General features: G+C 42.0%; 1 protein-coding gene across 2 annotated transcripts in view; it reads left to right on the forward strand.

The window, feature by feature from the left end:
- MYOM1 (myomesin 1) overlaps window positions 1-15,365 on the forward strand; it is a 160,929-nt gene that overhangs the window by 73,401 nt on the left and 72,163 nt on the right. For both annotated transcript variants that reach the window (XM_085846647.1, XM_085846648.1), the window contains 3 exons: window positions 3,805-3,966; window positions 11,384-11,545; window positions 14,560-14,695. In XM_085846647.1, coding sequence (XP_085702773.1) covers window positions 3,805-3,966; window positions 11,384-11,545; window positions 14,560-14,695 — 460 coding nt within the window. The remainder of the gene's footprint in view (window positions 1-3,804; window positions 3,967-11,383; window positions 11,546-14,559; window positions 14,696-15,365) is intronic.

The raw sequence follows: 15,365 nt of genomic DNA on the forward strand, positions 1-15,365 counted from the left end.
GCGCGAATTCGCAACACTGGTGTCAGGAGTGGGATACAAACCCTCCCGTCTCCAGCTAAATTCACGGGAACGGACCAGGGGTGTGCGAGCGACCCATATATGTATATGTATATATATATATATATATATATATATATATATATGTATATATGTATATGTATATATGTATATGTATATATGTATATATATGTATATATATGTATATATATGTATATATATGTATATATATATATATATATATATATATATATATATATATATATATATATATATTCACTCACACACAAACATATACATAAACGTTGCTGAAAGTAAATATGCTATGTTAGAATAATCTCTAATTTCTTGAAATTTTCAGATTTCACTCGAGATTTTGATGCTTATTTAGTCGATGAGCTTCAATCCTCGAATCTGAAGACATATTTCGATTATCTCCTTCAATTAGTCCGTGAGAGTCTATCGTGAAAAATCACATCATATTATGCATAAAATCACTCCATGATCCAAATTTGAAAACTATATCTACTATATAAATGGCAGTCCTGTCTGTCTGTTTGTTTGTAACCAATAAGCTCCTCGACCAGTGAACCAATCTTGATGAAACTTTACACACATATAGACCTAACATTCAGCTCCGGGATCTGCTCAGTGGCTTTCCATAAAAATGAAAAAATACATATATATTTGAAAAAAAAATTTTTTTTTTTTAATTAAAAAAAAAAAGGCTTTCAAATAGTGCACCGGCGTATTAATCGTAACAAAAGGCTTCATGGTTAAAAACGCTAGGGATTTTTGAAATACAAAATGTTCATATTCGTTGACATTTTAAACATACACATTCTCCTCCTGTTATTTGAATTCTTGAACTGCACGCACATGGCAACAGCTAACTGCTGATAGATCTGCTCATGAACGAGCCAGGCAAGCGGAGTCAGATGCGGAGAGGAGAGTCGTCTTACTGCTGATATATCTGCTCATGAACGAACCAGGCAAGCAGAGTCGGCTGCAGAGGGAGAGCGTCGCCTAACTGCAAATAGAGTGTCACACCGACGGGCGAGAGAAGCACAAAACTCACGTTTCAGCTTTCTCGGTCCGGGTTTTGGCAGGACATCAACGACAGTTGCCACTTGTGCTAGAAACATTGAGTGGCTCAAGGCCGCCTTCAACTATGACCTCTCTGAGGACTACGGCAGCATAAAGACTTTCTTCCATAAATCTGAGGAATAAAAGAAGCCTTCCTAATTTTCTCCATACAACTAATGCCTCAGTCTAACTTGCGTTAGGAAAATAGGGCAAATTTCCCGGGTATTACAGGGTACTTCAGCTAGTCATCAATGAAAGCGATTTATACAGTAATTTGTAGGTTATGAAAATCAGGCATTCAATATGAACGAGGAAAGTGAAAAATAAATTTTGAGTGCTTTTTCGTACAGAAACTGTTGCAGCCTGTCCCAAGTCGAGGCCTTTTTGTGCAACCTGAAACAAAATGGTGCCTCAAGAGTCAAGACCTCTGTGAGGTGACTTTCTTCAATCCCTAAACCTCCCCAAAAACCCCAAATCCTCAAACCCACCCACCCCCAATCCCAAGTCTTCAAACCCCTCCCCACTACAAATCCTCAACCCCCATCCTCATCCAAGTCCTAAATCCCTCCACCCCAATGCAAATCTATAACACGATTTTACGAACTCTCTGCACTCCCCCCCTCCCCAACTCTTTGTCCTCCACTTCCCCTTTCTTTTTCAATCTCTCAACCTCCCCCAAAAACCTCAGTCCTCAAGCCCACTCTTCCCCAAACCAAGTCCTCACCCCCCCTTCCCACCACAACCCCAGCCCAAACCTCAAACCCCTCTCCCAACTCTGTCCCTTCTCTGTGCCCCCCCCCCAAACAACAGCTCATTCTCCTTCCATCTCCCTTTCTTCTTTACATCCTCAACTCCCGACCCCAAAACCCCAAGTCCCAAATCCTCTCCCAACCCCCAAACCTCAACCTCTCCCAACTGTGCTGGTTTTCCTGCCTCTCACATTTCTCGGATTTACGCTGTGGAAACTAAGGCATTTAGGATCATTGGTATCTCCCGCAATGAGGCTGAGTCTTTGGGCCTCTCACTCTCTCACCACAGGCAGGTCGGTGGTCTTTCTGTCTTCTAGCGTTTTCTCTCCGGTCTGCCCCCCCCCCCCCGCTATGTCTGCGATTTGTCCCCACCATATTTACACATGGCGCTTAAGGTCTGCCAACAACCCCCTTCTGGCAAAACTACCAAAATCACGAATCACTGTTCACCTTCACTCTTTCATTCCTCTTTTTCCCGTCTTTGGAATATACCCCCACAATCTGTTCAATCCCATTCTTCCCTCCAGTCCTTCAAAACAGCTGTTCACCACCACCTCTTATCTTCCCCCATCCAAAACCTCGATCTTTTCTATCCCCGTTAATCCACCCCAAACACACCTCCTTCAAATTCGCTGCTGTCCTTCCTGAAAATTCCTGTAATGTCCATCTTGTATACCCCGTGTTTCCTGCCCCATCCCTCTCCCTTCCACAGATCTCCTAATGTCTCTGTTCCCCACTGTCTTCTCCTCCCCCTCCCACCCCTCTTGTCTCATGCCCCCTTTGCGGTGTGTTGTGTGTTGGCTCTCATACGACATTGTATACAAAAAATAAATAAAGAAATAAATAAACCTCTGTCCCCTCTCTGCCCCAATCCCAACTCTCTGTCCTCCCCTCCCCCTTTATTCTTCAAGTCCTCATCTCTATCCCTCAAACCCTAATTTTGCAACCTCCCTCCAAACCCCAAGTCCTCAACTCCCCCTCCAAATCCCAAGTTCTACACCCCCCTCACAACTCAAACTCCTTCTCCACCTCTCCCCTCCAACTCTCTGTTCTCCTCTCCTCCTTTCTTCTTCAAGATATCAACCACCCCCTCCCAACCCCAAGTCCTCAATGCCCTCTCCCTTCCCAAAGCCTCAACCTTTCTCTCCCAACTCTGCCCCCCATTTGAACTATCTATCCTCCCTTCCCCCCTTATTCCTCTTCTTAACATCATTGCACAAGGATACACAAGGAACTTTGGCTCAGGAGGAGGCCATTCGGTCCATCATTTCATTTCATTCTTTTTTTATTGTACACGTGAAACATGGAAATTTTTCATCCACTGGCAATTTACTTCAAAAATGTTGCACCACATCCTTTTCACATTAGTGTGAAACATGTAAATTGAATCAGGCACAAATGATGATGTAAAATAAGAGCACAAGGTAAGTGGAGCATGAAGGAGAATGCCAGAACGATTAAAACATGCCTGCGTTGTTCCTGTTCCCGTTCGTTAAGAACAATGTTCAAAGTAAATAGTGATGGAACGTTAAATTTACAATTGCTTTGCCCTTTTTCCCGTTCTTAACAACATTCCTGTTCTGTTCATTTAGAACAATGGTAAAAGTAGAAAATAAAACGTTTATTTCACAATCTCAAGAGATTCAATCATCTTGCGATTCTTCAGTTAAAATAGCGGATAAGTAAGCTCGATGTTTATAAAAAAACAAAACATATTAGGTCATTCATAATGGAAAAAAAATATACAAGTGGAACTCCTCTGTAAAGGACAAATACCTTCATAACAATGTGGGTTTTATGGCCCCTGGTTGATGTATATGAAGTTTTGACACATGCAATACAATTAAACAATAATAATCCATTTCAATAGTAGTTGTACATAGGACTACATGAAAAATTGCACTTTTCATTTTGGCTCAAGGAAGTGCATTTTCTTGACATAACTTAAGAGTTTGATTTTTTTGTGACACAGTTCCCATGTTTGTGCCACCTGGGGTCATGGTGGACATACATCTGTTGAACAAGTTTGATGTGACCTTTGCCACGGAAGGCCAGACACTCAGCCTGGGTTGCAATGTTGTGCTCCATCCACCCACAAAGCTGTACCAGCCAGAGGTGCTCTGGTTTCTTAACGGTATGTGGAGAAGAAAAAATAAAAATGCTTCAGGGTTCCAGTCTAATCAATACATCATGTTTGCCTGTTGAGGTCAATTTTTTATACTCAAATGAATTTGTTGTAATGATATTGCCATCCTCATGCAGTGGAAGCAGCAGGTTCTGAATTGCTTATTGAATTGTGAAGCACGCTGACCCTCACAGGAATCGTTTCACCACCTGTTCTGCTTGCATTAATTCAAATTAAAAGTATTCCATGGTGTTTTTATATCGACATGATCAGCCCTTTGGACCATTGCTGTGACTACTACCTTGTAACTGTATTATATGGGTTGTTGATGTGACTACTACCTTGTAACGGCCCAGTCACTCACACACACTAAAACAGAAATAGGTCATGAGACAGAAACCTTGTGGAGCTGCAAACGATTTATAAAAGCAAACACATAGAATGGTGGGGGTCCAAATGGCTAATCCGGACATACAGTGGTTTGGAGGAATGGTGGGGGTGAGGAGGGAGTGTTAGACACATTACGGAAGAGAGTGGCCACATTTATTTGGCTCCTGAACACCGACACATGTCCTATCATTTCACACAGAAACCACATGCTTATGCTGAACGTCTATTCATGACATAACTAGTCCATCTTATTCCTGTTACCACTGATGGTCGTTCCCAAAACAATATTGGAATCTAAAATATCGAACATCTAAAAATATGAAATTGTGGACTAATGCTTGGCCGTAAGAGCTGGTACAGTTGGTGCGGTCATGGCTGTACCAATTTTTACTCGCCATGAAAAAAATTCACCCATCAAAAAACCCATGCATAGTATGAGGACCCTGACCAGCACATGTGGCCCTTTGCACATGGCTACTTGTGTAGATCTTTATGTGCTAGTCATGTATCATGTGCACTGCATGTCTTGGACATTTTGTTGCTTGTTGCTTGTCACGTGGTGAAGTTGTCTCAGATAGGTGCTGACTGTCAACTGCCAAATATTCTGGAGAAGCCTAACTAGCCATCTGCTCTTTTCAAATTTCCATGGTGTGAGTTTGGTAAGAAGGTTGTCTTCAAACACAGCTGCAAATCTGAGTTTTTTCAGATGTGGCCTTGGGTTCATTATGGTAGTAGAAGGATATTGCCCTTTATTAAATGTGTTTTCCTGCACTGAGATCAAAGAAGATGACAATCAGAAGAGGAGACTTTGTGTTGTTGTTTAAAGGTTTTCAACTGGAAGGACAGAATCCTTGCTTTCAAGAAGCACGAGCCCTCTGCCGGTCACAAGGAAACACTGCAAGTTACCATACTTTTACAAGCTAGTGCAAAGACGTCGAAGGGCATTTGTCCATTGAGCTGGCAAACCAGAAAAGAGACGACAGAGTGTATCCTCTGAAAATTCTCTCAAAACTCAACTTCCTGTAAAACAAGGGCTACCTCTTCATGGAGACGGAGATGATGAAAACCTCAATTTCATGCAAATTCTGAAGTTACATGGAATGGATGACCCATGAATTGCTGGCTTTGCATGGCATCAGCTTAACCCCCACTTCTCCAATATACTTGCCTCTGCTCTCTCTGTCCTTTGACCCTTCCTATCTACTACAGGAAGAACGTATTCTTCTAGTAAGCCCCTCCTGCTTGAACTTACAAAATCCCTGAACACCTCAACACTTTTAGTCCTCATTTCTCCCGCATATGGAATCACCTTCCAGAGGCTGTTCTGTCTTGCTCTTCCATCCATGGCTTCAAGCAAGCAGTGCACCACCATCCCCTTGTCATCTCCAATTCTGTCCTATGAACTTTAATACCCCCCATTAACCTTTCCTAACACAACCATGTTACTTGATTGTTTCAGTGTTTCCACCCCTACTCCCTCTCCTCTTTTCCTGTTCATTCATTCCCTTCATTGTCCCACTGTCAGCTCTACCTTGCATCTCCACAAGCCTCACTCTTGTAAAGAAGAAAAAAAAAAGTTTGACAACATTATATATTTTTAGGTTTCGGTATTTTATACCTTCCTGTTAACTGCAAAATAGCTAACTCCTACCGGAGTCACAACTGGCACGCATTTGATTGGGGGCTACAGTATGACACCACAAATTCGTGCAAAATTAATTTTCGATTCTTTAATCAAACGACTTGAAAGTGAGGGTGAAATTTGTCTTGAGAGAGTATTCATTCATATACAGGGTCACAAACTCATCAGTCTGCCTGGCCAGACAGATTAACGTCTTAACTCAACAGCATGCTGACCGTTGCTTTCTCTCCAGCAATTCCAGGCAATGCAACAGCTTGAATCAGTTTGCTGAACTTTAGCAAAGCTTGGTTTGCATTGACCTCATCTTCCTAAAAAAAGTTCATCTTCCCAGAGTATCTCACTCTCATCTTCAGAGCATTGTGTGTTTGAGCTAACCTACTCATCCTATGTCATTTGAGGAGAGCCATCATATGTTACGTTTTTGGAGAAAAAAAATTGGAAAACCTTTTGCCACATTGAAATTGTCTGTACAAGCTTTCATAAATACAGGCTCCTCTTGCCAATACAAAGAGATTTGTTCCAAGATCATATGGAATGGCGTAAATTCAAATCAGAGAAATTTGTTTGTTTGTTTATGTATTTCCCCTGGGTTTTTTTTTTTTTTTTGGAGAATAAGACATTATGGAAGATAGGGATGGATCAACATCTCCATCAGGCATTTCCACAACGAGTAATACCAGCTCACTCGGGAGTGAGAGTATTCGTTTTCAGAATTGGCAACATTTCCCCATTCTCAATACCCCCTCCCTCTGGCAGGGGTCAGTGGTTAAATCACTTTAACTATTCCACGTGTACAGGCGAAAATCGCAAGTCATCTCCCCACACTCATGGGGGAGGGGGGCTGAGGGTGTAATTTATTTAATGCCCATGATCTGATCTTGATCAAGTACACAAAATTTGGTAGAGATTGGCCAAGCTGTTTTTGATTCTATAATCATCAAACGTACATTCAAACATGCTTGTCAGTTGTTTTTTTTCTCGCCTGCGAGCAATTCCATCCATCCATTGGGACCATACTCTGTGCAGAGCGTCGGTGCTGCCGAAGCAGTCTCCTGGGCTGTTGGGCACAATCCTGGACAGGTCATTACTCCGACGCAGGATACTCGAATGGCTCAATCATCCCAGAAAGCTGGCACTAAGTTTGCCAACCTCAGAAGGATGACAGGTTGAGTCAACCCCACCTGGTATTAATTCAAAGACAAGCAAGATTTGAATTTGGGACCCTGTATCCCAAGCCTGCCACCATAACCATTAAAATAACATAAAGACCACTGATCTGCTTTGTGACATGAAAGCAACAGACCCTGTCCTTCAGCCTTATCACTGGAGATTCCAATAATTTTGAAAACTTTATAGATTCCACAGAATTCAGGAGAGACAGATTTGATGCTGGAGTGCCAGTCCATAGTGAAGAGCAGTACTTGATTGAGCTATAGACAAAGGCCTTGCAGATTGCGAGTAGCTCTGATTTTCCAAGGAAAGGAAATTTCTTTGGATTAATGAAGGATGCCCACCCAGTCTGCAGCCAACTATGATAATGCTGTTTTTGTCATTCTCAGGGATTCAGATTGGACAGGAATGTGGGGTTCATGCTGGATTTGGACAGACATGGGTTTCAACAATGGTTTTAGTCTTGATCCCCCAATTTGAATAAAATGGCTGTCCTAATTTCAGCGTTGAGTCAAATGTTCTGTCCCTGAAGTTTGCTCGTTTCACATGTCCAGACTGCTCCCACTAACTTTTCAAATCCACATCAATTGGGAAATTAGGCACCCCATGGCTCCTTCAGCAGCTTTGTATTCAGAACTGAACAATGTAACGTTTCAACAACATGCACAAAGCAAATGGATGACACTAACAGCTCCCCCTCCGGCCTCCTTCAAAATAAAAAGAATATCTGTGAATACAATTCGGGATTCACTCATCTTGAGAGCACACTTCGTTTATCGTGGTTTCACACCGAGCAGTTTGCTCATTCCACATAACTTCCACTTATAGGAGAGTGAAAAGTGACGATTTGCACAGAACTTGCTTGAATAGCCTGAGAAAGCGAACGGATTCCAACTTTGATTCATGTTATTACACTGAAGTCAACGGAATTGGTTTCTCGTCAGCGTATGGAAGGAAAATCCAAAGTTCAAAATAGATGCAACCTGCCTTTGACAGTCACTTAATTGTGTCTGTGGGCTTTGTAAGAGTAAGTTTTAAGAAGTACTTAAATAAGATGGGGGTGTTTGTAACAATGGGGATTATAATGGTGATGTGAAAAGTGTGCAACGCTCAAGGATTTAATTCCCTTTTTACATTTCTGTCTGCTCCTGCGGAAGATGATGCAGAATTATGCACATTTCCATCTAACCAACTTTATTTCTTTTACACCAACAAGTTTGTATTATTGTAAGATTCGTATTTTTTCTTCCAACCTGCTTTATAGAATTGATGTTGATAGAATCTTGCACAGGAATTGCTTCATCAAAGTAATGTATGTATGTTTGTATATATATATATATATATATATATATATATATATATATATATATATATATATATATATATATATATATGTGCACACACATACATATACAGTACTTAACTCTGCAGATTATTTATTTTCCCCAGTTTAAGGCCCAGTCACACCTTGATGTTTTAGCCAGCAATGGCAACGTATCAAAATGTATGTAAAACGCTGGCTGACGTTGAACTTTTGATGTTTTTTTTTAAGATTCGGACGTATTCATAACGAGTTGGTCGTATGCATAACATATTAGTAATGGACACAGAACGTTTCGTTGTGTTATAGATAACTTATACCAACGAATGCTGAACCTGTTGTCGGCCTACACAACCGATGCCCAACGATAGTCTAACTTCGGCATAGCGCATTGCACGCATCGCCGACGATGTCGTGACGTAACCTATTAAAAGGCTGACGCACAACGATTCGAATAATAACTGCCGTAGAAATGGAAGTGTCAACATCGCGGTCACACCTTGGCGATCTTGCCAGCGTATGCCGACCTAAGAAAAATGTGTCTAAAACGTTGGGGCACGTCAAATACGGTATGAGTAAGTTTGGTATACGTGAGTAGAACGCTAAAGTACGCTATCATACGTCGTAGTAAGTAGAGTACATCAAGAAATTTTAAACATGTTCAAAATTTTACGACGTACTCGGCGTATGACACACGTTCCGCATGTGATGGGGATAAGTTTTACACACGATATGTGGATGCTTACACACGTCCACAAACGCTACTTATAAGCTACTCATAAGTCGAAACACGTCGCGGTAATGTCTTTTTTATGCGAAACTTATTTCTAACTTGTGTTTGACGTGCTTTGAACCAATTCTTTACGTAGTCCCAACACACATCGACGTATGTTAGACGTATTCCAATGACGTCTTCCGGTCGACAAAAAAAAAATGAACGTGTTTCTAGCTTACAACTGCCATATAAAGACGTGTTCCCAGCAGTTTTGGGAATTGGTATATAAAAATGCTGCTCATAAAAGGGGAACCCAACAGTGTTTTCGAGTTCCTTTTTGAGTCGATGTCCATGTCAGCAGTATCAGTATCAGTATCAGTATCAGTATCAGTATCAGTATCAGTATCAGTATCAGAATCAGTATTAGTATTAGTATTAGTATTAGTAGTAGTTTGTTCATGTTGGCAGTAGTAGGTGAGTGTGAGGGGGAAGGTGTGGGTTATGATGGATCCTCCTTGCGTCCGCGTGTCCACGGGTAGGTTCATAGGCTGCCACTCAACGATTTAAATGGCTGCATCTCCACTATTGAAAGTAGACGCTTACGCTCAACAATTGGATTTTTTTGACACTCAACGACTTTTAAACGGTACCACTCAGCTATTTTCATTGTTTACAATGAACAATTTAAATTGCTGTCACTCGCCTTTGTTTTTTGACGCTGGCGTTTGGAAATTTGAAGCGTTTCTTCTGAACGTGTTAAAACGCTCAAACTCGACTATTTTAAATAGACGCTGCCGATGGACAATTGGAATCATAGCCAAGCTCAACATCGAAGTGTGAACATCCTCGTCATGCCGAAGAAAAGTTTGAAGAATGCTGCAAATAAGTGTCCTGGCCGTGGCCGTGGACGCTGACGCAAGGACGATCCATTATACCGACGTCTTTCAGCCTATGAGTAACTTAAAAGTAACGTCTGTCGATGTGTGGCAACGATCACGTAACGTGCCAACAACACGTTAATCATAGGTTAGAAATAAGTTTCGGGTATGCTAAACATTACCTCGGCATGTCTCAACTTATGATTAACTTACAAGTAGCATGTGTTTATGTCTGTCAACGATCGCAGACCATGCATACAACTTGTGGCCAGCGTAGCGGAACGTGTGAGTCATACGCCGGTATACGTCGTGAAATTTCAAGCATGAAAAAATTTGAGGACAACCAAAAAGTACAACGTTTAAAGCCAACGTACAACGACGTATGGCAGTGTTTTTCAGCGTGCTCTCAATGTTATCAAAACTTACCCATAACGTATTCAACGTGTGCCAGCGTTTTAGAAAAATAATTAAAAAATCGGCATACGTTGGCTAAAACGTCAAGGTGTGACCGGGCCTTACCAAAGAAAAAAAAAACCAGGGAGTCTGGAACACTGACGCAAACCATTACCTTGCCGTGTTTCGATTTATGAGTAACTTACAAGTAACGTGTGTCGACGTGTGTCAACGTTCGCGTAGCATGCCTACAACTTATGGCCAGCGTAGCGGAACGTATGAGTCATACGCTGGCATAAGTCGTAAAATTTCAAGCATGGAAAATTTGAGGACAACCGCAAAGTACAACGATGAAAGCCAGCGTACTACGACATATGGCAGTGTTTTTCAGCGTGCTCTCAATGTTTACAAAACTTACCCATAACATATTCGGCGTGTGCCAGCGTTTTAGACAAATTTTTCAAAAATCGGCATAAGCTGGCTAAAACGTCAAGGTGTGACTGGGCCTTTAAGAATAAATGGTGTTATAGGAATAGGATGATGGTTGCAGAACTTGCCTTTGAGCTGTCTCGCCTGGGTTTGATTCCAAACCAAATTACAAAGTAGGAGTGTTTCCTCATAGTCTGTGTGTTGCATCATAAAGTGCACCGTCCCTCAGATAGACGTTTTGCTGAAGACCTGTCTACTAGCATCAGTTGGTGGACGTTTAAAGGTGTCTTTGGTGATGAGTCGTTAAGTTATCGCCAGCACCCTGAACAAATCCCAAATCTTTGTCCTAATTATCGCTAGAGAGGCAAAAGCAAACCATCCAGTGTAGTGCTTGCCATGAGACCACGTAATCTACACTTAATATGCCTTTGGACAGAGCACTGACCAGAGAACTGTAAATGACAATATGTATTTATTTTCTGACATAGGGAAGCAACTGCATCCTGACAAGTGGGTGAATATGGTTTGGAGTGAAGGTCAGGCTACACTCACCCTCTCTCATGTTAACAAGGAAGATGAAGGTCTCTACACCCTCCGGGCACGAGCCGGGCGTCGATGGGAGGAACACAGCGCCTACGTCTTTGTCCGCGGTACAACTCACAACAATGTGCACTCTTTTCCTTTTGCACCTGCAGTTTGGCAAAACGTTTTTGGAAGGATTCTCATTTATCTTCTCTTCCTGGTCATTGTAGACTGAATAATAATGTTGTGTTGTGAAAAAATACTGTTGATAGCATGGTCTGATTTGTTTCACTATTGACGATTGCATCACTGGCCAAAATATTGACAGAATGTACCATGTATTATGTTTCATCACATTTGTCCACAATGGCAGAACAAAGAAAGGAATACTGAGTGATATTGTGGTAAACACAATGAATCCTGATACAATGTTCTCTCATGTCTGAAAGGTGATGAGTTAAGCAGACAAAATAATGCCAGGCAGCTATAAGTAAAGCTCTTGGAATTTTCGCTTGTATTTGTGGGCTGATAAAGTCAAAAGAAGTACTGCAGTGTACAGGAATACAGTGAGGCCTCGCCTCGAATATTGTGTGAAGGTTTGATCACCACATCGGACGTAGCTGCCATAGGGAGGGTTCAGCGTAGAGTGACTACATTGATTACAGGGATAGCTAGACTAAGCTATGATGAACGGCTGAATGAGGCAGGACTATATAGTTGGAAAAGAGGTGATTAGTTCTTCTTCTTAAGTATGCCTCGATGGTGGAATCTATGAAATAAAAGTTGCTATCATGAGGCAGTCGCGGGTAGTGGGCGAGAGGCATGGCAAAAGGTATTTATTTATTTATACCTAATTGAAGCTCCTGGAGGAGCGAGAACATAGAACAGATCAGGAGGTAACAGAACAAAAGGAACAGGAGAAAGAGAAGGGGAGGGGGGAACACACCAAGAGCAGGGTTGAAAGACAAAATAGAGGGAGATTTGGCCAAACAAGGGATGTCAGGAAGAATGTTTGGGAGATGAGGACACATGGGGTGGACAAGATGGATACAGAAGCAGACTCTCAGGAAGGAAAAACTGGAAACATGGAAAGAGGTGAGCTTGGTGAGGGTTAATGGAGGTGGAAAATATCATGATTTTGGATAGGGCACAGCTGTTAGCCACCATCTGAAATGGTGGTGAACAGCTGTCTTGAAGACCTGGAGGGAAGAATGAGATTGAAGAGAATGTGGAAGTTGGTTCCATAGGCGTAAAAAGCGACGAACGATTGAGTGGAGGTGAACAGTGATTCTGGATTTATGTCATTTCACCAGAAAGGGGTTGCTATCAGACTGTGTGCACCCTGAAAAAACATGGGGAGGGTGGGGGAGGAGGTGGGATAGTGCACAGAGGGAGCAAGACCAGAAAAGAGGCAGGAAAAGACAAAGAGACCACCGACCTATCTGCAATGTGAACGTGATAGGCCCATAGACTCTACTTTATCGCGGGAGATTCCAATGATCTTGGAGGTCATGGTGTCCACTGCATCAAGCTGAGCATGATCAAGGTATTAAGGCAGGATTGCCAGACCACAGCGGAGAGCAGTACTCCATCAAGCCTCAGAGGAAGACCTTGTAGGTGGATAAGAGTTCAGGTGTGCCAAGGAAGGACTTTGCACAGTAGAGGATATCCAGTCTGGCTTTGGAGGCCAACTTATAAGTGTGGATTACCCAAGAAAGGTCGTAGCTGAGAGTGAGGCCCAGAAGGTTGAGCGACTGAACTTTTTCAAGATTATTGCGAAGAAAGTAAATGGGAGATTTTGTGAGATGGGAGGTTTTGTGAGATGGTTCTTTTGGAGAGAGAGAATGAGAGTGTGAGTGTTGTCAGGATTGAAAGACATATTCCAAGTGTTTGCCCTGTTTGTGATGCGATCAAGATCTGCAGAGAGGGAAGTGGCTGCTACCTGCCTATCTGAAGGATGAAGGATGTTACAGCAGAGGGTGGAATCATCAGCAAAAAGATAAAAGCAGGATTTTCACGTCAGAGAGATTGGCGATGAAGATTAGGAATAGAACAGGGTCCAGAACACTGCCATGGGGTCATATTGTGCCATACAATTCCCCCCATCTCACTGACAGGCACGCAGGAGCTGCCTGACTCTGCTGATGTGGAATTGATTGGATGCTGATCAGATAACCATAACATTTTTGTTCATCTGAACATAAACATAACAACTGAACGTAAACTGTTCAGCCTGACTGTATGTCTTTAATTCCTGGAAAATCTCACCCTGTCATCCCTCCTCCCTACCCATAATTATTTTCTATCCCCATTAGCATTACCTCACTCTACCCTCTAACTTGAAGGTTACTGTGTTTCCTTCCCTGCTTTCCTTTCCTCTTTTGCTGCAAGTTCATTCCCTTGTTGTATCCAACCATGGTGACACTGCCCCTCTGCCATTGCGTTACCCTTTTAACCTTCGGTCACCTGACTCTTCAATGAGTCTCAAATTTGTATTAAAAAAAAAAACCTGCTCAGCTATGTTTTGCAGATACCCTACATGTGATCTAGCTTTGCAGTAGGATGAGTGATCCTGCAGTTTGTAAGTTGAACAAACCCCAGACAATTACTCCATCCTTGGCCGTCGATGCACCGCGCATTTGAGGTCCATTGATTCGTGAAGTTTCTCGAACAACTGAACCATTTCATCCGAAATAGTGGGATCAATGTGGGATAGTGGGAAATAGTGGGAAATGGAGTTCATCATAAGACTCGATCATTTTTATTTTATTTTACCTCTGCCAAAGAAGATGGACTAAGGTGATGTTTTCTGTTATCTAAGATACAGAACGTAAACTGCTCAGCCTGACGGCATGCCTGTGCTCCAACCGAATGCCGTTCGTGGTTTTCATTGAATCAGAGTCGAGCATCCTCTGCATTCACAGCAACATAATGAGCAGCTTATTATATATTTGGGTTGTATCCGGTGCACATTGATTGCAACAATTCCATAAAGCCACATATTACACTCTTACAGGAGGATGTGAAATCATCTATTCTGGTCGCGTTGGAGTTATTTGTAAAAATATGACATTTCATACATACTCGTGAGCTTTCACAAAGTTACAGCCTCTTCAAGTAACTTTTTGCTCTTTTCTCAAAGATGCGGAGTTGATGGGAAAGCCAGGTGCTCCTCTGGATGTGGAGTACTGTGAAGTGAATAAGGATTATGTAATCATCTCCTGGAAGCAGCCCAGTGACAATGGAGGCAGCACCATCATTGGATATTTCATTGACAAGTAAGAAAGTCTGTCGTAATAATACAGACTTCAAGGCTCTGTGCTCTTCTGCACAGCATAATCACATTACTGCCAACATAATGGAGTACGGATGTCTCCCTGTTTGACGGTCTCGTAATTAAGGAATTTTTTTTTTTACATCAGTGTAGCTTCGCAGATGTCCTTCCAACCATGTAACTCACTTACCTGCAGGAATGAGGCTGTGGATTTTTATTAGCTTGTACTGGCAGTGCCAGCAGGGAACAGGCCGATAGGTTTGCGTATGTTGCGGCGTGAAATTTTTCACCCTCTTCAATTTACCTGGAAAGCTCAATCTTCGACTGTAATATAGTTCTGTTTTATTTTTTTCATCAGTGTAACCGATTTGATGCATTGAAGCTTGATTTTTGAGATGTCAAGCAGTGTTATTAAAGTTTCTTTCATATCCAAAATTGAAATATGCAACTTTGTGTGTGATAATCGGTGATTGGCTAACATGGATGCTGAGCGAAATTAGTGTAATTTGCCACTGATTTTCACTGACAGAGACCTGCAAAGGCACGACGTGGCTGCTTCCACATACATTACAGGGAAATTTCACGAAGTGACATTAACTGCTTCATGGTGCATTGCAGCTTCTCTTTGAAGGACGTAACGTAGCAAATTATCGAATGATAAGATGTCGTGACTC

This window comes from Eptatretus burgeri, chromosome 11 (genome assembly GCF_056783735.1).
Source record: "Eptatretus burgeri isolate ZD-2024b chromosome 11, Ebu_testis_v1, whole genome shotgun sequence".
NCBI lineage: Eukaryota > Metazoa > Chordata > Myxini > Myxiniformes > Myxinidae > Eptatretus > Eptatretus burgeri.